This window comes from Arachis stenosperma, chromosome 5 (assembly GCF_014773155.1).
Source record: "Arachis stenosperma cultivar V10309 chromosome 5, arast.V10309.gnm1.PFL2, whole genome shotgun sequence".
Taxonomy (NCBI): Eukaryota; Viridiplantae; Streptophyta; class Magnoliopsida; order Fabales; family Fabaceae; genus Arachis; species Arachis stenosperma.
In genome coordinates, this window is record NC_080381.1 from 276853 (window position 1) to 301068 (window position 24216).

The 24216-nt window shown below is 35.3% G+C and overlaps 4 protein-coding genes across 8 annotated transcripts; 1 reads left to right on the top strand and 3 right to left on the bottom strand.

Annotated features, from left to right (window-relative positions):
• Positions 1-717: 717 nt before the first annotated feature.
• Positions 718-8638, top strand: LOC130981737 (ubiquitin carboxyl-terminal hydrolase 17). Its single transcript, XM_057905396.1, has 12 exons — positions 718-1515; positions 1989-2137; positions 2216-2958; positions 3065-3153; positions 5266-5351; positions 5442-5604; positions 5727-5841; positions 5953-6110; positions 6736-6820; positions 6940-7152; positions 7743-7804; positions 7896-8638. Exons 1-12 carry the CDS (start codon positions 1208-1210, stop codon positions 8524-8526), a joined length of 2802 nt encoding a protein of 933 aa, XP_057761379.1. The 5' UTR covers positions 718-1207; the 3' UTR covers positions 8527-8638.
• A 560-nt stretch (positions 8639-9198) lies between these two features.
• On the bottom strand, positions 9199-9549 carry LOC130979385 (transcription factor bHLH131-like). The gene has a single exon (XM_057902817.1). It carries the CDS (start codon positions 9547-9549, stop codon positions 9199-9201), a length of 351 nt encoding a protein of 116 aa, XP_057758800.1.
• A 1598-nt stretch (positions 9550-11147) lies between these two features.
• LOC130979886 (uncharacterized) lies at positions 11148-13396 on the bottom strand. 3 transcript variants are annotated; one of them, XM_057903433.1, is made up of 2 exons: positions 12180-13396; positions 11148-11812 (listed from the first exon to the last, which is right to left on the bottom strand). In XM_057903433.1, exon 1 carries the CDS (start codon positions 13304-13306, stop codon positions 12197-12199), a length of 1110 nt encoding a protein of 369 aa, XP_057759416.1. In that variant the 5' UTR covers positions 13307-13396; the 3' UTR covers positions 11148-11812; positions 12180-12196. The 3 variants fall into 3 exon arrangements, with proteins under 3 accessions (XP_057759416.1, XP_057759414.1, XP_057759415.1); XM_057903431.1 differs by having other exon boundaries at positions 11148-11852; XM_057903432.1 differs by having other exon boundaries at positions 11148-11875.
• A 1910-nt stretch (positions 13397-15306) lies between these two features.
• LOC130979096 (GPI ethanolamine phosphate transferase 2) lies at positions 15307-23845 on the bottom strand. 3 transcript variants are annotated; one of them, XM_057902450.1, is made up of 17 exons: positions 23416-23845; positions 23231-23330; positions 22439-22483; positions 22142-22309; positions 21989-22073; positions 21797-21903; positions 21440-21520; positions 20368-20420; positions 20189-20291; positions 19131-19274; positions 18692-18788; positions 18287-18512; positions 18091-18184; positions 16920-17924; positions 16483-16575; positions 16076-16359; positions 15307-15662 (listed from the first exon to the last, which is right to left on the bottom strand). In XM_057902450.1, the coding sequence occupies exons 1-17, from the start codon at positions 23610-23612 to the stop codon at positions 15518-15520; spliced, it is 3027 nt and encodes a 1008-aa protein (XP_057758433.1). In that variant the 5' UTR covers positions 23613-23845; the 3' UTR covers positions 15307-15517. The 3 variants fall into 3 exon arrangements, with proteins under 3 accessions (XP_057758433.1, XP_057758435.1, XP_057758434.1); XM_057902452.1 differs by lacking the exons at positions 22439-22483; positions 23231-23330; positions 23416-23845 and having other exon boundaries at positions 21797-21898; positions 22204-22263; XM_057902451.1 differs by lacking the exons at positions 22439-22483; positions 23231-23330; positions 23416-23845 and having other exon boundaries at positions 21797-21898; positions 22142-22229.
• Between the last annotated feature and the right edge of the window lie 371 nt (positions 23846-24216).

Sequence of the window (24216 nt, forward strand, 5' to 3'; positions counted from 1 at the left end):
TTCTTGTTATTGCTTTACTTGCTATATTTGCTTGTTATAGTTGCTACCATATTGCGTTGTGAGTGCTTCCATATTGTTCTTGTGTTGGACATTTGTGTCGTTTCCGCTGTTAGGCTCTTTCACTTACTCATTAGCATTAAGAAACACCATATGCCAATTGCCAAAGCTAACATTATTATCTAATTCCGAGCGTGCTGTTATTGCAAATTAAAATAAGCAGTGATGTGAGATTCCACCATACCATTCCTATCACAACGTACAATAAGGTTCCACCTTCTTTAGCTACCATCCAATTCCCCCTTCAACTTAACAATTATTATGTTAACCTCCATTCAGATGCGTAAACCACTACAACTCACACAGTAATAGTAACATGATAAACATCATCATTTATATGCATTCAAAACAATAATTACATATCATCAATTAAAATCGGTTTTACATGGCCAGTAAAATTTCCGTTTTTAAGAAAAAAAAAAAAAACTCATTCAACGCAGAGAATTAAAAAAGACAAACAAATAAAATAGACACTAAAATACTCAACAACATATTCTATCTATTACCAGTATAAACTATTCTTATACAGCCTGTAAAAATTAAATTTGGCATTTAACTATTTTTCCTTTTGTAAGAAAAATTAGAATGTTTACCATCAATTATAATGATTAATAATTTCTAAATAATATTATTCTATAATAATTAAACATTGCTAATTAATTTAACAGGAGAAAAAATGATTTAACAAGTAATAAGATAGAGAGAGAAGGGGAAGGATAGAAAGAAGTAGAAAAAGGTGAAGAAACGGCAAGTCCCGGAAGAGAGGAGAAACGACAAACGAGATCGCGTTCTCCTACATTCTCCGATTCCACATCCGCATTGCACTCTCAAAAAAAAGAAAAAAAGGAGAATCGATTTCAGAGCCCTGCAAAAACAACAAAAAAAAAGGGGGTGAGGCACAAAACCCACACACACACGACACAGACACCGCACAATCCGAGATGCTCATTCTCTCTCCAGCTCACCAACTTAACTTTACCATTTTGCCCTTCCCGGTACCTCCTCTTTTCCGCCGCCGACACTTGCCGCGTTACTGATCTCTTCCACGCCCTGGCAACCCATCTATGCGAAACAAAACCGTCGCAATCGTTTGGATGCTGTGTTCCGGGATTGTCCTTGGTGCAGGATAAGAAGAAATACACAGAGAGAGATGGTGGTGGCGGGAATCCTAGGGTTTCAGGGAGTGGTGTATGCGGTATTGCTGTTAGGTTTTGTTTTGATTAGGCAGGCATGGAGGAATGCGGAGGCGAAGAAGGAGGAGATCGCGAGGTTGGTGGAGGATGCAGCAATTGCTGACATGGTCGCTGCTTCAACTGATTATTACTCCTCCTCCTCCACCACCACCGCCACGTCGATTCCGGTTCCGGTGTCGGTGCCCAACTCGAGGTGGCACCAGTGTGTGGTGTGTTACGCTCCCACTACCATGCGCTGCGCTCAGTGCAAGTCTGTTAGATACTGGTTCGTTTTTTCCGTTTTTCTTCTGAGCTTGCACACTTAGAAAGTGTGATTTTTTTGTGGGGAGAACATTGTTAATTTATTATACATATATATATATATATATATATATATATATATATATATATATATATATATTAATTTTAAATTTGTTTTAAGTTTTCTGAGTTAAATTGAAATTTCGTGGTAATTGGTTTGGGGCTTGACTTGTCCAATCTTTGCTGAAACTTGTAGCTTGTGATTTTGACAATGGTTTGTGGACATAGTTCATTCCTTTTCTCAGTGACACGTCATAAACACGCGAAACTATTTTTTTTTCTTTTTAAATAAATTAAGCTACTCTTTGTTTATAAATATTATGAAGAAGAAAAATTCAATCAATTTTAGTTCTTCAAACCACTTGTTGGTACGTTACCAAGCTTGTTAATTGTTTTCCATTTGTCATTTGTGGTTTTGACACGCATGCTTTCTTGTAGCTCGGGTAAGTGTCAAATTATTCACTGGAGGCACGGTCACAAGGATGAATGCTGTCCTCCGGTTGCCACCGTGCAGCTGAATGAGGAACCTGTTTCTCACAGGGCAGCAGTATCAGATTCAGAATCGGAAACACATTCCGGTATTCATGGTAATGATTTAATTGGAAGGTGCAACATGTTATTTTGTGCATCATGTATGGTATATAATCTAGTTAGATTCTTTGCAGAAATTAAAGGAACACATGCTGGTATAGCATCTGCCCGTCACTCATATTCCGGTGCTAATCCTTCTGTTTCTGCAAGGGAGTCTTTTGATGGTGCTTCTCGCATCAGATTGGCAAAACCTGTTGGCAACAGTACCACCGAGGATACATGTGTTTCTTCTTCTCATACCAATGAGAGTGTGTCAACCCCTACATTGCCGGTAGAGTCTAAAGATTCTGTAAATACAGAAGTTAAGGATTCTGGTTCAAGTAAAAGAAGCAAGACAAATTCTAGTAATAGTGCTGGTGAGAATGTCTCTAAGTCAAAGCCCTCCAAAACTAGGTCTGATGTATACCGTGATGTGGTGTCAAATTCTAGTGGCCATGAACACCGGAGAAGAGTTGCTACAATTGAAAAATCAGTAGCAGATACTAAGTGCAGAAACGTGTCTTCCTTGAATAGTTGTAGTACAGATTTTGTAGCTGATCATGATTTGGTAGAAGAATCACATTTGTCCAAGCACAAAGAAGCACGAAAATCATCATCTAGTTCTGCTGATCTACTATCCTCAACTACCAAGGGTGATTTGGCATCACATTCCAAGTCTTCCAAAAGTGATAATTATCACACACTGCCTGCTAAAAGTGCTATACCTAATCTGCCACTAAATGTTCGTAATGGTTTAAAAACATCAATGCAGAAGGTTGTCCAGCAGTTTAGAGGCTCAAAAGAGTCAAGATCTGATCTCGTATCTGTTGAAAATGAGGTTGGGAATATGTGTTGGCTCAGTTCTTCAGAACGTAACTATTACTAAGGTTTTTATCATTACTAACTTTGTCTGTGTTTATGTTCAAATTGTATGTTTTTGGCAGGTGGCCTTTCCTTATGAATTATTTTCGGAACTTTACTGCTATGACAAGGTGAAACTATTCCCCTTTGGCCTCACAAACTGCGGTAACAGGTATTGTAGAGATCTTCTCCTTTCCATTGATTAGTATGTTATGTTATATGCTAAGAAAATATTGTGGTGACTGGTTGGATAAAGGGAGGGAGAAAAGTCTGATATTTTTGTAATTTTGGTTGACATTTGTTAATGCATAATAAATGAGAGAAAGAGCTCATGTATTATATAAATTTCATCTAAAAAGGGTGTATGTATACATATAGCTATCAACTACTATCATAAATAAAAAGCTACTAACTCATGCTGACTTTCAGCACTCCCCTGCAAGCTTGAGTATATCGGTCATATGTACCAAGCTTGTTACATAAATAACTTATTCTGGGGCCTCTTATGCAAAGCTGCTTGATTGTCACTTACAAGAGTCATAGACTCTATTTTCCCAAATTGGAGTTCTTCAAGAAGTTGCTTCAACCACATTAGTTAAGTTAATCCCACAGCACGATATTCTGCTTCAGCACTTAGATTGTGTAACCACTTCTTGCTTCTTACTTTTTCAAGAAATAAGATTGCCACATATAAACACAGTAGTAGGAGGTGGAATTGTATCTATTGGACACCCTGCCCAATCGACATCACAAATCTTTGTATGACCCTTATCCTTGTAAAGAAGCCCTTCGCTTGGTGCTCATTTGACATATTTTAGGGTGTGAAGCATGGCATTCCAATGACTTTGACATGGAGAGACCATGAATCTTTCCTAAATTTGCAAACATAGGACCTTCAATCTGTCAAGGGGCAACAACACGCATGAGGTTTTGACAAATCCCATTAAATCATTATGTATCATTAATGTAAAGTGCCTTTGCCTGTGTCCAAATAGCTTCACAAGTGCATGTTGCAGGAAAAATCTGTTTAATTGAAGAATGGATTGTGTTCTTGATAAGGCTACAAAGTTGGGAATCAATCTTAATCCACTTCTGACGGTCACTGACAGTAATTTCTTCAGCCTTTTTGGTGAGATGTTTTGCATAATCCTAGCTAGTTAGCCACACACTTGATATCAGAGGTCCTAGAATCATAATTATTTCCATCAAGTTTGTCAATGGTAATAGGTACACTAACATAACTAGTGAAAGTAGGGTTTTCATTCTTGGAACCACTAGCACCGGCATCAATAGCAGAAGTAGCAGTAGCCATCGAGACCAGAAAGAAAACAAAGAAATAGTAAGCAACAGAAAGGAAGAACACGTCCTGGTGCGAAAACAGGAACGATACAGCTACAGATGAAAAATGGTTGAATGAGAAAAACACAATCAATTCTGGAAAGAGGATTACTAGGCGAGCACGGCATTGCAATTGACGGCGGATGCACCTTTAGGTGCTGGAGGAAGTCACCGAGAGAATTTGTACGTCAAAGAAAAGAGGCATGTGGTGATGTGGCTTGTTAGAGGTGCTTCTGTTGACAGGGTTGGACGCTGCAGAATAAGGCAAAGATAACCATGTGATTGTTGGTCGGATTGCTCGATGGCACACAGTGGCGGCACTAGAACTGTTCTAACGGTGATTGACAGCGGCCAGAATGTCTTGGGCTGCCAAAGAGAAGAACATGTCAGGAAATGTTCTAATGGCTGGAAGGACACATGGTTCTGGAAAAAAAAAATTTCCCAAGAGGATATTGGATTCTCTTGGTGCACAATGAGTTTTCTCTTTAGGATCTAGATACCACATTAATGCATAATGAAAGAGCTCATGTTATATGATTTCATCTAAAAGGGTGTATATATACATATAGCTATCAACTACTATCATAAATACAAAGCTACTATTATACTAACACCAACTACATGCTGCCTTTCAACAAGATCTTATGTTTCTAGATTTTCTTCTTTTCCCCCTAAATGTCCTCATGGAGCATGGGTAGAGAAGCAAATTAGAGTATGATGCTTGTGCTAAAAGAAAATTTACAATTTGAGTAGGTCTTTTTGAGAGAATATGATCAAAGTGTTAGCTGGCTAAACATTTTTACTAGGATTCAGTGCTGGTTTTAATTGTGTGTTTTGGTAGTTAAAGGGGTATAAATCCACTACTTGTTTGTGTTGGAAATTTTTTCTCTCTTTGTTTAGAAGTGTTTGCCTTGTTGCTAATACATTTTGAATAAATCTCCTGCAGCTGTTATGCTAATGCAGTGCTCCAATGCCTGGCATATACTCGACCTATAACTTCTTATCTTTTTCAAGGCTTCCATACAAAAAAATGCAAGTTCCTCTCAATAATAAACTTTATTATTCAACTTGTTCAATTATTATGAGCTTTTAGTTTATTGAATTGTTACACTATTTCACTAGGTCAGAAGAAGGGATGGTGTTTTATCTGCGAGTTTGAGTATTTGATTCAGAAGGCAAAGGAAGGGAACTCTCCACTTTCTCCAATAGGGATATTATCTAAAATACACAAGATTGGTAGCCATTTTGGACATGGAAGGGAGGAAGATGCCCATGAATTTTTGAGGTGAGCCAAATGATTGCTGAAACTGATTCTTAGCCGATGCTTTCTCAGATTCTCATACTAAAAAAGTAGTTGTCACTTTTGTATATCAAGTTGATAAACACGATAAAATTCTCAACTGATAGGTGTGCAGTTGATACAATGCAAGCAATTTGCCTTAAGGAAGCTGGCATTTCAAGTCCTTTGGCAGAAGAAACAACTCTTATTGGGTATACTTTTGGAGGTTATCTACGATCTAAGGTTGTTTTCAATTTGACAGTTTAGTTTAGTTTATGTTTTCCACCTTTGTTGAGGGAGATTATTTAACCTATGTAATATTTTGTAATATAATCTTTTGGCTTTCACTTGCAGATAAAGTGCTTAAGGTGCCTGGGGAAATCTGAGAGGTATGAGAGAATGATGGATCTGACTGTTGAGATCGATGGAGATATTGGAACTTTGGAGGATGCTCTACGACAATTTACAGCACCTGAAATTTTGGATAAAGACAATAAGTATAATTGCAGCAGGTATGTTGATTTATTCCCAACCATTACATCTATTTAGGCTTTTATTATGCTTCAGTTGTTGTAATGTTTCAAAACCTTTCTTGCCCCTTACTAGTATAATTCATTTTATATAAAGCTGCATGAGGGTTCATAAGTAATAAATGAATGGTGCGTGGTGACATAAACCTGGTGAAAGGTTATACTTTCAGGCTTTATTGGCAGTAAACTAAATTGAACATGAATATTTTACAATGAGAATCATCTATGGCGTCATACTTATTGTGACTTAAATGAATAGTCTTTTGATGTTCTCTTAATCCATAGATTCTCAGATATAATGTTACTACAACGAGGAAAAATGAGAAGTTTGCACAAAACACTTCTAGGTAAAGAATGTGATGGGTGTATGGGACTTCACGAATGGGCTGAAATATTCTGTTTGACAAATTTATTTGATGATCTTAGGAACTTTGTTGGATTTTCTTCAAAATTGATCATGCTTTGCAAGTGTAATTTAATTGAACAAGTTATTTAATGACAATCATAATTCTGCCCATAAATATGATGACAAATTTATTAAAGACTCAGCTTTAGGCTCCATTCACACTATGTAAATATAAGGTTTTTATTTTTGCCCCTTTTCCAGATGTAAATCCTATGAGAAAGCCAAGAAGAAGTTGACAGTATTGGAGGCACCAAATATTCTTACAATTGTATTAAAACGATTTCAGGTACATCTCCAATATTAAATTTTGAAGTTTTACATGTTTTCTCTGTATTCTTTTCTGCTATCGTAATTTGATTTTCATATTATATATTCTCATGAATATTACACTTGCTGGTTTGGCAGTCTGGAAACTTTGAGAAGTTAAATAAGTCAGTTCAGTTCCCTGAAGTCTTGAATATGACACCATATATGAGTGGAACGAAAGATAAATCTCCATTGTACAGCCTTTATGCAGTGGTTGTCCATTTGGATACCATGAATACTGCTTTTTCGGGCCACTATATTTGCTATGTGAAGAATATTCAAGGAGAATGGTTCAGGACTAATGACAGTAAGGTGCAATATTTTTTTATGGACATACCTTTCTTGTGCTTGAATGCCTCCTTTTATATTATTGAATTGGTTAGATTATGCAAATGACATCATTTGATTTTTTGGTTTTCATACTGTCTTTTTAGTTACATCATTCCCTTTTTTTGTGCACAATGATACAATATTAGAATGATAGGTAGATAGATAGGAGGTTGGTCCTTACTCCTCATTTTTTAGTATGTTATGGAAAGATAACGTATTTTGGTATGAAGTATTTAACATATTTGGTATATACTATGTCATGAGTGAAAAGGAGTTAATTCCTAGATGCTACCCGATAAAGCATGTTTTTGAAGCATTAATATAATGCATCATAGAATATTATTAGAATATAGTTGTAAAGCTACTTGTGCCTTTTGTTCTTCAAATTCAGATGTAAAGAAGTACCAAAATCATTTCAGGAAATTTCCATGATCCATTGAAACAATATTTCCCGTAATTGTAGGTTATAGCATTAATTCATATTCCAATGATGGTATCGAATATGTGCATACTTCATGTGAGAGGTGTGTTTCTGCATGTAAACTGAGGATAGCTTGTGTGCTTCTATGTAGGTAGAACCTGTTGAACTGTCAAGAGTCCTAGCAGAAAGGGCATACATGCTTCTTTATGCAAGGTAATACACCTGTGGAGTTCCATGTATTATTTCTTTGTTGGATATGTTCCATAATAACATTGTTTTATGATTTTTTTTTTTAAATCTTTAGGCACTCTCCAAAACCTCGAGGTTTGGTTAGTAGCACTACAATCTCTCCAAAGTTCAAGAGGAGGAACTTGGAAGCCATTCCTTCTACTTCTAAGACGAGATCAAGTACCACGGCTCCAAGTGCCGACTCGAGCTCCCTACAACAAAAGCATGGCAAGCACCCTTCTTGGAGCGTTCTTGATGATTCCTTAAGCAATGACTTTGCATATCCAGAAGAATGGAGATTCCACTATGGGATGGATTCTTCAAGTGAAAGTTCTTCTCTCTTCAGCTCTTCTGATGCAAGTTCTTGTAGTACTTCAAGTATTAAGGACTCAGCCAGTTCTGCTGACTTCTCAGATTACATATTTGGTGAGGTGGGATCCAATTGGTATAACAACCAGGGACTTTCATCTAACTCCTATGATAACTTATCTACAGAATTCTTAGTAGATAGTGATGCTAATAGGAGGCACCGGCAAGACTCAGAGTTAGAGAATAAAGCAGTTTTGTATGCTAACAAAAACAGAAATCATAGTGGCAGTAGGGTTTTTGACCTTAAAAGATTTGTCACTATTAACCATCGAGACAAAAGTTCTAGTACACATGTGAAAAGAACTAGTAGAGATGCATCAGCTCAAACGTTTTATTGAGTTTGAGTTGATATAGAAGCAATTATCTTGTATTTTTGGTATAGAGAAAAAAAAAATCATTATTTCGCCAATAGTTGTAGAATGAAGATGCTAATCTCTAATTGCTTGTCAAATGATTTATAAAAATTAAGAAAAAACTACATACCGATTTTACAAAACAAACAATCAAGAAAATGCTGTTATATTGTTGCTTACACTGATTTTATTTATTATTTTAAATTTTATTTTATGTGAAGGCTATCTAAGATGCTTATTCAATACAATTAACGAAGATTGAAAGAGTAGGTGATTAATAGTTGCATACTCTTTTTTTTTCTTATTAACAATTTTGCATACTCTATAAGTCTATATAGACTAGTTCATATTACAAATTAAGAAAGTAACATGGTTAGAACTTGCATATTTGACAACTTCATGACAAACCTACCTAATCTTAGCAATGGGCCTAGAGTCAATTATTCTTTAAACCTAGAAAAACTTATTAGCCCTTGTCAACTATAATCCCTATATATAGACATTTACTCTTGCCATTTTATAATGTAAATCACTTTAACTTTGTTTTGGTACAAAGTGAAAGTGATTTATTTATCTTTAGAATGGAGAGAGTAAATAAATAATCTATCATCATTAGAAGTCCAAGTCAAGGTTATATAACACAGTAGCACATAACAATTATTGAGTAAAACGCCTCTTTTTAGGGACTGGCCTTTGCATGAGAGTACTGAGTGTCCTCTTGAGAATCTCTTCAACTTTAAGATCACCATTGGAATCTTTGACCCACAACACAACCCTAGTTCTTCCTCCAACATTCACCATCTCAGCCTTTACAACCTTGGCTTCCACTGACCCCATTGCCTTTGCTATTGTTGACATCAATCCTGGCTTATCCTCACAATTCAATGTAGCCTTCATTAGACCCTCTTCATGTTTTAGACTCCACTTGTCTTCCCAACTAGGAAACACATCATCATTTCTTGGGCTACAAGCTTCTTGCATTTTCTTCTGGTTAGTAACCTTATTCATTTCCTTCTTTGAGCTACTAGAAGCTTCCTGTAGAATACTATTTTTTCTCAAATTTTTAACTATTTCAATAGTAGTTGCCAATAATGATGCCTTGTCCGTCTGTTAGTTGATAACACAATCTATAGTTAGCAAGCTTATCACAAAATTATGTAGCTGAAAAAATTATTTATGAGAAAGGCGAAAATTCACTCGATGTACCCAAAAGAATTATTTGTTTAAAAAAAAGTCCAAAAACATAAATAATTTTCAGTAATATATTTTTTTGTAGACAACTTAAGAGTTTGATTTTTCTTTTATTATTAATAATTTTGTCATCAACATCTTTTGTAAATAATTTTGATAATAGAAACGTGAGACAGAAAAAGTAAAATTATTTATAATCTCTTATGTTAAGAGTAAAAAAAAGTGCCTTGCATAATATATAAAGTACTACACACTTTGGTTTTATTTTGGAAGAGGTTTTTGAGGGCCTCATATTGAGTGTTGATTCTCATCCTGCGTCTCTTTTCTGCTTGACTGTGTTTTACAGCTGCTTGTTTTTTGTCCGCTGCCTTTGATCTTGGCTTTGTAAAGATGTAATCATATGGTGTTATTGAAGAACTCCTTAGAATTTGAGCTCCAGAGTAATAGTGATTTCGAACTCGCTGCATGCCCATGTTCTTCTAAATATTTTACCAAAATAGAACAAAGAAAATAATACTTCCAATTTGATAATAAACAAACCTCACCTGTGTTAACGGTACCATAATTCTGACTTAATTCTGAAAGGTGTAAGATACAATTGCCACAAATCAATGAAGGTTGGAGGTTTCTACCCTTGTTGCAACAGGAGGAGTTGATTGCAAATGCAAGCTATATATAGAAATAAATTATGCAAGGAAAACTTCCATCTAATTATAGCGAATCCGAGATTAATTATAACATCATCAACATTTTAAGAAGCAGATTCCGAACTTTACTCCAAAATCCTGGTCATAAATTCCTTGATTTGCACCCGCCTTCATCCTATACATTTTAATTTACCTGCCTTTTTTTTATTTTTTATTTTTAAAAAATTGTTTATTAATCCAAGTGAAATAAGGCAATAATATAGTTGTGATTTAACTTCTATTGTGGCTTAGTGTTGTTGGCACTATAGGGTGCTCGATGTCACAGCATGCATGAAAATTGAAAAACATTGTGAGATACACAAAATTTTAGAATAGTTACTGCTATAAACTCTGGATTATAAAGCACATATGGAAAAATTTTAGGTATCGGTGTTAGCTCGGACACGAGATGATACTGGCAGTGGCACTCTGGCAGAGATGGAGGTGGGTGCTTGTGCTGCCTCCTCATTCATGCGTTTTTTTTTTTAATCAAAGTTGAATTAATTACCAAATAATTCCACTAATTCTCGAATCTTCCTTTATTGATTGAGATATAACTAAATTAATTTAATTAATGCCAATTAATACAATATATCTCAAAAGATGCCGATGGATTTATTAGAATAGAATAGAATATGAATCTACCAAAATAAACTAAAATAAGGAGAGTAACAATACAGTGTAATTCCCTTTTCATTTATATTCTGTCACACAAAACTATTTCTTCCCTGTGCTCCATCATTTACAAAATCAAAAGGCTTACTAGCAGAGATCTGACACTTATGTTTAGCTTTATCAGTTTTGAGTAAGCACAATAGAGGACTTGACTAAATTAGTATCCTAAAACATTGACTTAGGTAAAAGGAAATTTCAGTAGACACAACAGACTCAACAAAATTCTGAATCACAAATACCAAATGTTCTTAAGGCCATACTGCACCATCAAAATAAATACTAGGGGAAAGAATACAGCAGGATGATATTTTCAGGCAAACAAAGAAACTACAAATCAATAATACTTAAGAAGAAAATCTCAGAAAAAATACACATATCCCAAGAGCATATAACGTAAAGTGACTAAAATGAAAGATCAACGAGACCTAAAAAACATATAAATTCTGAATCAAACATAAAAGATGGTGAAAAGAATGTGGATTCCGTTGAACTAAATCTACACACAATTAGCTTAACAAATTTGTTTGACTAACCTAGAAGAAAGGAACTCACTGTAAATACAGTTTATGAGGTGAGTTCAATTCAGTGATACTACTAATATACATGTCCTTGCTATTCCTAGAACATATATAGTAAGCAACAATGCTCCCGGAAACATGAAGTTGAGAGAACCAACCGAATCTTGTAGAAGCTCTCAGTTTCAATTCACAAGAGACCTCCTTTGCAACCAAGCCAGAAGAGAGAAAAAATCAAGTACCCCTACTTTCAAAAAATCAGGTAGTCTTGCACAATGCACATACATAAAAACCAATTCATTCAAAGAACATACTGACCATAATCAGCAACGCGACTAAGATTTTTGTATTTTTTTTTTTCATTTCAATTTCAGAAAGGGGCATTACAAAAATGGTAACATATACACGAATGCAATGCTCCTAGTCAAAAACTATACTAAGTTCCTCTTTTCAGATTTTTCTTTTGGGAACCTACGAAAAGCTGTGCACAAAACTAACAATAAAAGAACACTATATGCTGCCGCCTACTCCTACAACTGCATAAATAAACAAGGCAAAGGTGCCAAATTACCTCTCTTCCTTGCATAATCAGTCGCCAAAGCGAACGCCAACAAAGATATCACCATCATCTCCTTGTGTAAACTCCAATTCACCACTGTCGTCGCCTGCATCCATATTCAAACCTAAATCATTATCAGCATCAAGAAACACTCCTTGCTGCTTCCTCATCATCCTGTTCCCAACCATCTTCTTTGCCACAGTCTTCACTCTCATACTCCCCTTACCATTGTTGTTATTCCCAATATTATTATAGCTATTCCAACGCAAATCCACCCTTCCATTGTTGACATTCCCCTGAAGAACCATCCCATCATTCCCCACATCATTACCCTTTCCAAAAGCATTATCTTCATCATCATCAGAGATATACACAAAATTTTCTTCATTCAAGTTCTTATTTTCCGGCTTCTCCAAAACCTCGTAGTATCTCAATGGCACACTCGCGTTGCACTTATAGTACTCCCTCCTCTCCCCCTGAACCACCGCCGTCTCCTCCCTTACCGGAGGCTTCACCGGCACGCCCTGAAACACTTTCTGGCAACCCTCACACCTCAAAGCACAATCCTCGTACGCCTTCTCGTACAAGTACATTTTCCAGCAGTACGGGCACACCGTCCAGAAAGTGTCCCACATGAGCGGCGGCTGCTGCTGTGGCTGCGGCTGCTGTGGCTGCGGCTGCTGTGTTGGCGGTTGCTGCGGCTGAGGTTGCTGCTGCGACAACAGTTCACTCGCGATTTCGAGGTCGTAAATTTGGCGCCTTTGGGGGTCAGCGAGAATGTGCCAAGCCTCGGCGAGGCACGTGAGGGCTTCATCTGAGAGAGGGAAGTTGTTGGTGTTGGTGTCTAAGAGGAGTGCAAGCTTCTTGAACTGCTGCCGAGGGAGGGAGAGATCGCCGGCGAAGTCGGAGGAGCTGAGCTGGAGGAGGGAGTACCAGTCGCGGCTGTGAGCGGCGGAGAGGACGTCGGAGATGGCGATGATTTTGTGGGCGACAGTGTGGTGGGAGGGTGGGAGGCGGAGGGCGAAGTCGCGGGCTGTGGAGAAGCGGCGGTGGGAGAGCATGGCGGTGCATGCAGCGATTAGGGTTTCAGCATTGGAGTCCCCCGGAGGAGGAGGTGGAGGGGGAGGGAATGCGTTCATGTTTGGGAATTTGTGAGTGTTTGTCAGAAATTTGGGGATTTAGGGTCCGAAGAAGAGATTTGGTGGGAGAAGGGTGTCTTGGTAATTTGATGTGGCGTGTTTGCTTTGTAGGAAAGTGAAAATGTGCCTTGGTTTATATAGGTGCGTTGTTGTGTACTGTTAACTTATGGTAATAAACGATGTCAACGCTGGTTGACTTTACAGGACCTATCAGTCATCAGTGTATATACCCGTTGGACTTTGTATTCTATCCTTGACTGCCTCCCCCATTTGAGGATCTAAATAAATACACCTTTTTAGAAACTAAATTCATGAGGGAAAAAAACTAAATTATATCTAAGGCTTTGTTTGTTTTGAGAATTGGATAAAGATAAGATATTAAAAATAAGATATAAAGAATAAAGATATAAAATTTTGTATTTTTATATTTTGTTTGGTGAAAAATTAAAATAAATTATAAAAATTTAATTTATCTCATTTTTTTATTCAAAAAATTTGAAAAAAATATAATAATAAAAAATTAATAAAAAAATAAAAAATAAAAAATATAATTATAAAAAATTAATAAAAATAATAAAAAAATAAAAAATAAATTATGTCAATTGTTAGTGTCTCTGTGTTTTTTCTATTAAGATGAACACAAAATATACTAATTCAATATTTTTAGATATAATGTCTTTATATATCTCATTTATCAAACATAATTTTATATTTCTGTTATGTCTTAGTGTCCCATTTCTATAGACAAAGACAACCTAAATGTTTTAGCAATTATTAGAATCAATAACATTTTTTTCTCTATTTATTATATTGAAGTAATTGAATAGTTATGCATACCAATTACCAACTGTTTCTTTTTATTGCAATCTATTGACCGATAATATAGAAATTTTAAATATTGTTATGGCATAGAAATTAGTTTCTTAATTTTATTTGTTCTTACCTTATCACTTATTTTCCCGGATTAGTGTACTAATGTTTGCTACTAGCGGCAAATACAAGTATCGAGGGTCTCAAACCTACGTTTTAAAGTGGTTAATTTTGAAGTAATATTAGATTAAAGTAAGTTAAAAATAATCTCTATATAAAAAATATAAAACAAAGACTAACTTTTTAAATTTTTTAAGCATTCGATCTAGTGAAAATACTAAAAAAAATTTATTTATCCTCTCAACCAATATCCTTAGAACAATCTTTAGTCAAAATTTCAAACTAAAGATAAAATATACTTTTTCTTTTTAATATTTATGATTTTCTAAATATATCTATAACGCTTAATTTTGTTTTTAATACTTTTTATTCATTTAATTTTATTTTTAATATTTTTAATGTGTCAAAATTATTTCTGAATATTTTTTATTAACATTTTAGATGAAATTAACATCTAACAATAATGAGCACAAATAAAAAACATTAAAGACAACATTAAATAAATTAAATTTTAAAGATATTTAAAAATAACAAATATTAAGAATAAAAAAATACTTTATTCAAAAATTAAAAAGACAAATACTTTTACAAAAATACTATTTAGCCAATAATTCTTATATTAATCAGTCTTTATAATCTAAAAATCAATTATATTAATTTCATAGATCCACTTTCTAAGTTTAGTTAATTAACTTGTAAATCAGATTTAATTACTGACTTAATTTCATATATTCATTCCTAAAATCTCTCTCATTGGTAACCACTCTTACTCTTCATAAACACCCATAATAATCGTTTTTAGTCTTTCACTGTTTTTAGTTTTTAGCCTATCACTTTTGTTCTCCCATAATCCTCTTGCACGCCATTTCTTCTATTTTTCTCATCCAAAAAAGAAATGGTTAATGAATACAAATATAAAAATATTTTGTTTCGTTTCTCCATCTCAACTTTCGACCGTCATTAATAAATGTCTGTTTGTTGTCTTATGAACATTCGAAAAGAAATTTAACTTCTTTTTTCAAAAATAAAAAATAAAAAACAAAACATATCTTCCGTTTTCAATTCCTTCGTACAAATTTCAATCAATTCCGTTTTCATAACTCAACTTATGAAAACAGAGACTAATAGAGTATGTCCGTCGCGTCCCTTGTCACCCAAGTCCCCCCAAAAGCCAAAACAGAAGGCGGAAATGTAAAATAGAATACATAAATAAATAAATCAATATTTACCAACTACTTAATCCAGTTAGACGAGTCAAAATTTCTTTTCTACAGTTCAATACTAATCGCGCGTACCATTTTCCTTGCTAGTTATGCGGAAGCTCTTTCTCAGATGAAAAAGCACCACATATGTATGACTCACTGTTGCAGCTACAATGAAGACCCCAATATACACACAGGCCGTTGCAGCACAAACATAAAGGTACCTACAACACAAATTAATGCTATAAGTTTTAAAAGTTAAATGAAATATAAGATAAACATAATATCAGAAAATGATATGTTAAAAATTTTGGTCCCTGAGTTTTCACTGACTACTCAGTCTGGTCTCTTAGATTTTTAACAGTGAATCAGGCTGGATCTTCCGTTGCCACCAGTCTATTCAATACCGTTAACAAAGTGCTGATGTGGATATCAATTGCCACTGTAGCACCAGTTTAGACCAGTTTGAAATTTGGTGAACCAGTTTAAACCAATTCACAAAATAAACCCATCATCCACTACCACCTCAAAATTATCCCTTGTTATTACTCATGGTTAAAAATCAGGGATCAAATTATGAAACGATACTCTCTGTTTCAAATTTCAACCATTCATCAAGGATTCAATGAATACTCACTTGGGAGAAAAGACACTCCATATAAATAAATGGTTCCTCATCATCAGCAAGACAATAGTGTATGAAGTCAAGAGAACAGAATTTATGCTCAGAGGAACTAGACAAGGAAATACAAGAAGATTCTTGAGAATTTCTCCGGAATTTCCCTCCTTGGTAACTGGAAGATTTATTGACATCTTGATGGAGATGTACATAACCATACTAAGAAGGAACAGCATTGGGGATGCATAAGTAATCATGAACATTTGAACACCTGAAAGGAAGGTTGAGTGACTTGAAATTCCCTGCAAATTAATAGTAATACCTTGATGAGAAAATGGATATCACATGGAGCATTAATGTATTAAATGCGATGCAGGAAATCATGCACTCTTTGAAAAGTAGTACAAAAGATGAGGAAACTTTACAATAAAAGCTCCGGCAACATCAATGGTAGCTAGCGTGTTGCTGTTCCCAAGAGCAAAATGTCCTGCCATTCCCATGCTGTACAGCAATGTAATCTAAGAAATGCATAGTATCAGTACTGGATTTCGATTTTCAAACCCATTCAAATCTCACTGCAAAAATAAAATAAAAAATGCATATCTATTTTGCTGAAATATCAAGTTAACAACTATAGCTAATTCATATTTTACAAACATTCAATCTTTAGCACAAAGTCAGGTCAAAGATGAGAACATTGATAGCTCAATAATTGACAGATATTCCACAAAAAAACTTCACCTCGTGATTATATAATCCAGTATTTAATTTTCAATGACAGTACTGCACTCTAGAGCCCAACGTCAATCTACCATCAAAATATTAACCCTAAAAGCCAATATTCATAAAACCTGTAACTAACCTCAACCCACTGATTATGATGTAGCCATGAAGAAAAAGTTTGCATGCTGGCCACAACTTGAACATAGAGTAAGAAAACCGGCATTGCATTCATGGGATGTTGGAGTAACAACTGCAGAAGACACCAGGAAGTTACGTACATGCACCCCACCACGTACAAGCAATCTTTTAACACTAAATTTGTTGCCATGCTCTGAGTCTCAACAGGAGCAGCATCACGTACATAGGAGTTCCATCTCGAGGACATTTCAGGAGTCTTAATGGGAATAGTCCATGGCAAAATCAATGCAACTATAACAGAGATGGTTCCATGAATGGCATCAAATATTTGTATCGATAAGGTAGTGTCCTTGTTGTCTATTGCAGAGAGCTCTGGATGTTTCAAGAAATGTTGCAATATCAAAAACCCCGACACCAACAAGCTCAAACCAGTCACCATTACAACTTTCATTTTGGACTGCATGAAGTACAATACAAGTGCGGCTAAAATGATTATCATAACACATGATGCTAGACGAATCATTGTTATATAATGATTGCCAGCCTGTTCAAGCCACTTTGAAATGTCAGGAAGGTAAGTCCAATTCACACCACCTTGATGCCAGCCCCTCAAAATTCTTCCACAAAAAAGAATAAGCAATAATGAACTCATTTGGTAGCATCCTGATATATTTCGTCCCTTTACTGAATTGAGATGATCATGTGGTTTATTAAGTTTCGATGATGCTATTGATTTCCGAAGAAATAACAAAATAACGGTAGCAGTTAGAAAATGCCAAATATAATGCTCTTCCTCAACCATGGAACTCGATTCCATACTCATTGCAACGATGATGATGCTAAACAAGATGAAAACCTCATCCAAATTCCATTGCTTCATATTATTGCCAGCATCTTGTATTCCCCCAGTAGGAACTTCTTTGTGGATGATGAATACATGTCTCAGCAGTATTAAGGATGATGTGATCAAAGCAGAAAGTCCAAGAACAAGTAAACTCACTGGTTTCTGCACAAATTATATTGTATAGAGAACAGAAAGTGAAAGAAAACTTTAGAGAAGCACTGAGGCATAAATCATACAACATGATGGCATCCCTTAATACTAGCCATATATAAAACATTATTTCAGCTTATCAAGGTCAACAAGTTTCAAATCAGAAGGTTATGCATACATCAGTTGCTTTGCGTGATAGCCACTCATGAGCTCTGCTCAAAAACTCATTATATGCTGCAGTAATGCCACTGTAGCCTTCTCCATGACTAGACCTAAAAGATAAATTACAAATGGAATATTTTTTAAGAAACATAGTTAATATATATTTGTTCAGGAACTTGTTAAAAACTTGGTACATTAAAATTGCAGCATACCTGTTGGCTACTTTAGCCTTCCAAGCATCATGAAGAGTGGCGGCGTTTAAATACAAGCAACAAAACAATTTCTCGTCACTACCTTTGCATTCACCAACTGAGGGTCCACCATCGGAAACAAAGCCATCACATGGAAAATTTCTGCAAGACAAACCAGGCAACTGTGCTTGAAGTAATCTGAATAGCTGCCATGAGTTCAACTGCAGTGCCCTCAACTTTTGTTCATCTAGTTCACCGAGAAGCAAAAAGAGAAAACACAAAACGGTAAATATTGATAGTTTTGCTGTTATGAAACATATTATGCTTGAATAGACAATGAAGGCAGATGGCAAAAAATTCTCTACCACCGTCCTATCAGTGTGTGATGAACAGACAGACAGCTATAGAGGGATAAACAGAACTAACCTGTCAGAGAGTCCATCATTTGGGAGATCAAAATGCCAATATTATTTTTAGGTATTGGCACACCAAAAAGTAAAGCAAGTGTAGGTGCAATATCAACCTGCAGCACAATAATATAATAAATTTCATATATTTAACTTCCTAATACGCAGGATGATTAGTTAACTTAAATGATGTATTCACTATATTGTCAGTGATACAGTGGTGTAGTAGCGGTTTAGGTTCAAAGATGGGAAACAAGCCAACAAGAATAGTAGTTAAATAACAAATTAAGTTTTAGTAGGAAGGGTTATGATTCATGAAGTTGGCCTATAGAAGAGATTTATTCATGGCTTGGATTGGTTTCATCAGCACATTCAAGTCAAGGAGAAGGAAAGAAAACTATCAATATCTGTTAGAGCTCAAGGGTAAAGCATATAAGCAAGAAGTATATTTTCATTACCTGAGATACTGTGTCATGATTGGAGAATGCATGGTAAGAGGCATGGTTTTTCGGGCCGATAAATAGAGCTAGTGAGTCTGTCTCCTCATATGTGGAACCACCATGATTACCAGTCTCAGTCATTCCATGGTCACTGACAACAACCTGTGTAAGAATTTCCAGCAGACATTAATTAAATTTTTATTTATGAATGGAATTCATATCTATAATAACTAATAAGCAATGATTAATACATTTAAGTTCTATAATGCAAACCGCAAAGTAATGTCAACCAAAATATTCTAGATTCAATTGATACCAAAACTACAAAAACACAATACAAATATGTCTTCGCGAAATCACCATAGAATTTTCACACGAAGACAAGGGCCATTTGTCAGTAAATTAAATTAGTTCTTAAAGCATGCTTCCAGCATAACTCAAGCCAGCGTTTTACTCCTATAAAAGCTTACAACAACAACAACAACAACAACAAAGCCTAATCCTACTAGATGGAGTTGGCTACATGGATCAAATGATGTGATAACTCCTTTAAAAGCTTAAATAGATAAAATCCAACGGCATATGTCCTGTCTTCATACTAATTACACTTGCTAGCTCCAAGCCCACTGCTAGGTGTACACAGGTCATATGAAGATTTGGTTCAGTAAAGTTTTTTGGGGAGATGCTTGTGCTTTTCAAAAGGACAACCACCTCGTTTTGTGTATTAAATAAAAAAGATCACGTGCTTTTAATTGCGGCTTTTAAAAGTCTGGGGTGCTTTTGAAAGCACCTAAAAGAGGTGCTTTTCAAAGTTTGCGTGTGCTTACAAAAATTAAAATGTCTAATATAACCTCATATATTAATAAAGATCCAAATTTTTCCATATATTTATGTCTATTATAGTTTTTTTTTATTTTAAAAAATTATTTTACCAAATGCAATTGTTGTTCTTGTACTTATTAAAAACCATTTTTAATTTGATTTGTGCTACAGCATTTAGAAAGCTAAAAGCCTTACAAACCGGACCGAATTCTGTAATCCACAATTAAAAGAGTAACTGCAAAATAGTGACAAACCAGAAGTGTCTGTCCCTGCTCTTTTCCTAGGGTTTGAGAGGTCTTCGTATGAATCATCTTCACCACTTCATCCATTTCAGAAAGTTTTGGAACCATTAACACACTGAAAGTAATTCCAAGATGCTTAGAAACTGAATGAGGTTACGCTAATAGAGCATAGAATGAATTGGCGGCAATACCTGTTGCGGCCACCGATATGTCCAACATGATCCAAGCCTAGATAATGAAGAATCTAAAACAAACTCAGTAAAATGCGCATATAAAATTAAAAATTAAAGCATCATGTAATTTAGAACAGCTAAATAAGAAATATCGAAGAAAAATGCAAAATCACATTATACAATAATAAAGAATCCTTATAGAACAAAATGGGTCTCAAACTTTCACTAAACCAACAATTTTGAGCTTAGGTATTTAATATCTGCCTTTTAAAATCAGTAAATCAGAGAAATTGTTGATAACCAGCAAACTGTGAGATAGAGTATGAAGTAAATATAAAAAGTAGAATGGTATCAAATACTTTTAACTTAGAAGTAGAATTGAATCAACTCATTTAATAAAAAGAAGTACTAATCAGAATATGCCTTAACTCCAACTTTGATTATAATACTTGGCAATTGACACGTTAGAAAACAATAAACAGTAAAGTTGACATGGAAAATTCAAGATTTCCAAGAAGAGATCCATAAACAGGGCTAATAATAAGTGATTATAGCTTAAGAAAATGAAGAAAAATGTCTATGCAATCAAAGTCCAAAAAAATAAGAAAAAATAAAAACTGTCTTTGTTTTTTTAATAATCTTCAAAAACCCCACTGTAAAAAGTTCAATAAATACTGAAAGTATATTTGAAATACTATTACCATTTCAATAGTTTACTAAAAAATAAGTAAGCGAATAGAAGCAAGCTTCTAGAATGAATGAAGGGACTTAGAAACATGCCAAACCACGCACGAAATGTTATAAAAATTGCACAGTTGACAATGAACACATATCAGAGACTCAAAAATATGCAAAAGGTACCCAAAACCAATGTTCATAGGAAAACAACTGCTATTCCTTTGATGGGAAAAGAAATGCAAATAAGGAAATAATAGTAAAGCATATGGCTTCTCTAAATTTCGGGGGGCAGGGTGGTGTTGAGAAGAAATTTTTAACCAGAAAGAAGTGTACAAGTTTGACAGGTGAAAAATAACACACAATTCAACAACATTAGGTAAGACCAAATTATGAAGTGGTTACAATTACTAACCAGAATGTTCCAATCATCTCTGCTAAGCTCTTCACCAAGATGTCGAGACACATTTTGGTCTACTTGCACAGTATCTTTAACCTGCGGCAACAAGAATTAGGAAATCCAAGCAAAATAATGGATTAATAATATTCTTATATTAACTTATGACCAATGAAAGAACCTACTATGCAAACAGACACTACCATGTACCATACAAGTAAGAATTTACTAATGAAGTCCACCAACGGAGCTAAGAGGTAAAAAAGAACTCTTTTAAAGTAAATGGCCTAAAGTGTTTCTGATGGACACAAGAGTGCTGGATCGTTATGGGGAATGAAATCATGTCTTTATGCTTACATGTAATGGAATACTTACAAAAAAACTGCCAACTCCATCATGTCTTGCGAAAAAACTAGGAAACAACTTTAGCCATGTATCATCACCGTGCATGACCATTTTCCACCCAATCTTAAAGAACTGTGCTGCAACAAAAAAGTGAATTTCAGTACCAGTTCACAGAAAAATGAATGATATGATCATGGTTGCTGCAACTAGACAATGACTAACCAAGAAGATTGTCATCTAAATAAGCCTGGGTATTAAAGTTGAATGCCACATCCAGGAAACCACCAATTGCTCCAGAAACAATTGCCTAAAATGCCAATACCATAGATGTTAGGTTGTGCTTTTGTAATATCACATAATCACAATGGCTCAAACCTTCAAACGAGGCATGGTAACGGTTGGAGCCACAGCTACTGCATGATGTCCAACGGCCATACCATTTGCCAACAATGACTGGGTATATGGCATGGCTTCCATAAAAGCCTTTCTTGGAGGCTTCCCATTCTTGCCAAGCACAAATTCTGCCGGAAGAGCATCAATTACCTACAATAAAATGATTTTATGTGAAAAACTAATATATTTACTGATGTCTAGTGTCATGGACAACCATAATAGATAATGAACAAATAAAAAATCTCCAAAAATAGAGGAGACTCAAGCAACTTCACATACCATTAAGATGAGTCGATCATATGGAGGAAGGATCTCAGATACTTCCTACAAGAGAACAATTCTAAGTTTCTCAGTGAAAACAAAACCAGTACCAAAAGCACAAAATGTACTAACTAAATCATCTGTATGAGTAAAACAAAGTCTCTTAATAACACATTCAATCCTAAACCTTGCCACATAAAATACAAGTCTCTTAATATTCCAAAATTCACCCAGAAGCTAGTAATTATAGAAACAAACAGGTGACTTCCACTGCAATTCAAAACAGCATTCCTTTCTGCTCCAATGAACATCCCTATTTCCCAATCTTGCCTATCTTCAATCAACATTTCAGCAACCAAACTTAAAAGAAGGTGTCATCTTGAGCCTTCACCGGTTGTTATTACAACACAACCCAGTCTTATAAACTTAAATTGTACTAGAAATGAAAGGGATAAAATCATTTAATAATCCCAACTTCATATATACAATTCACAATACACTTTTAGAGAGTACAATAAATACACAGTAATCTACTGCCACTAGTAATGATTAAAATCATTTAGCACCGAAAACTTCCCAAATGGCATGGGTGCTAGCCAAGAAACCCCCTTCATACACACTGTCAGTATTTGAACCCTAACTAGATGTTTAAGTAACCCTTCAAAAATGTCAGCTGTGCCACTACTCTTGGCTAGTTGGTTAGCTAAAAGCAGTAACTTCCAAACTTGGTATCTGAAAACGAAGCTACAATCTACATCCGCATCTGCAATCGCATCCACCGAGAAAACTGAAGAAATCAAAATGGAGTACCTGATACAACGACCTGAGCTGATCAGGAGGCAGAGAAGCCTCGCTCCGATTTGAAGCGCCACCAGCGTTGCAAGATGGAGGTCGGAGACTCTCCAAACCACTGGGAAAAAAAAGAATCGAAATATGAGGGATGAATATTTGGCGGGAAAAGAGGTTTGGGAGATCTGAATGGAGAATGGAAGTACCTGTGGCCGGAGAGGGTGGGTTTGACGGGGAAGAAGGCGAAGAGGAAAACGGAGAGGCCGAAGAACTGCAAGATGACTGCTGCTACGGTTATGAGTGTTAGCTTAGTGCACGATGTTCGAGGCACCGACATTTTCTTTTCTGAGTGCGAAAGCAATGAATCAAAGCATCTGCTTCTCTGCCTCTGCTCATCATACATTCCCTTGTTTTATTTATTTGCAACAAAAGTATTGATTTTGACAATCGACACACGGAACAAAAGTATTATGTTTGTTGTGAAAAAAGGAAAATGTAATCATTTTTAATATTATATTTGTATTATTTTCTAATTATTAGGGTTTTTTGTTTGATGTTATTAAGCTTTCATTTGGATTCTGTCACAATACAAAAATACGGAGACCAAAACAAAAAAGGAGCTCCAGTGAAAAATTTTATTCTGAGATCTGGTGTGCTCTTGTTGAGAAATCTTTTTTGGTGAAAAAAATAGTTTGATGGTAGCATATGATAAGAAAGGAGGACCCTTTGTTGGTGTCTACATATAAAAGAAACAAAAAAACCAAGTTAATTGGTTTGGTTTTTATCTACGTATATAAAATGATGAAGTAGGCTGAAGTCGTTCTACGAGACAGTATTTTTAGCCATGAGATCATGATTAGTTGTTCTTTGAATCAAATGATACAAGTCTTTCAATTCTCAAAGTTTCTTGAATTTTTTTCGCTGGGTCTCTTTCGAGAATAATATCACCAAACTTCTTTCTATGCACAGTTGCACAACATAAAAAACAGCGTCCAAACAATATGTCT

Bases quoted from the DNA above. Each gene is read 5' to 3' on its own strand.
- LOC130979385 (XM_057902817.1), bottom strand. From the start codon at position 9,549: ATGAATAAGGTTACTAACCAGAAGAAAATGCAAGAAGCTTGTAGCCCA.
- LOC130979886 (XM_057903433.1), bottom strand. From the start codon at position 13,306: ATGAACGCATTCCCTCCCCCTCCACCTCCTCCTCCGGGGGACTCCAAT.
- LOC130979096 (XM_057902450.1), bottom strand. From the start codon at position 23,612: ATGTATGATGAGCAGAGGCAGAGAAGCAGATGCTTTGATTCATTGCTT. The intron at 22,310-22,438 runs GTATGTGAAGTT...ATTTTATTGTAG, and splicing joins ATGATCGACTCATCTTAATG to GTAATTGATGCTCTTCCGGC. The intron at 21,521-21,796 runs GTAAGTATTCCA...TTGTTGCCGCAG, and splicing joins ATGGAGTTGGCAGTTTTTTT to GTTAAAGATACTGTGCAAGT.
- LOC130981737 (XM_057905396.1), top strand. From the start codon at position 1,208: ATGGTGGTGGCGGGAATCCTAGGGTTTCAGGGAGTGGTGTATGCGGTA. The intron at 5,605-5,726 runs GTGAGCCAAATG...CTCAACTGATAG, and splicing joins GATGCCCATGAATTTTTGAG to GTGTGCAGTTGATACAATGC. The intron at 6,111-6,735 runs GTATGTTGATTT...CCCCTTTTCCAG, and splicing joins AATAAGTATAATTGCAGCAG to ATGTAAATCCTATGAGAAAG.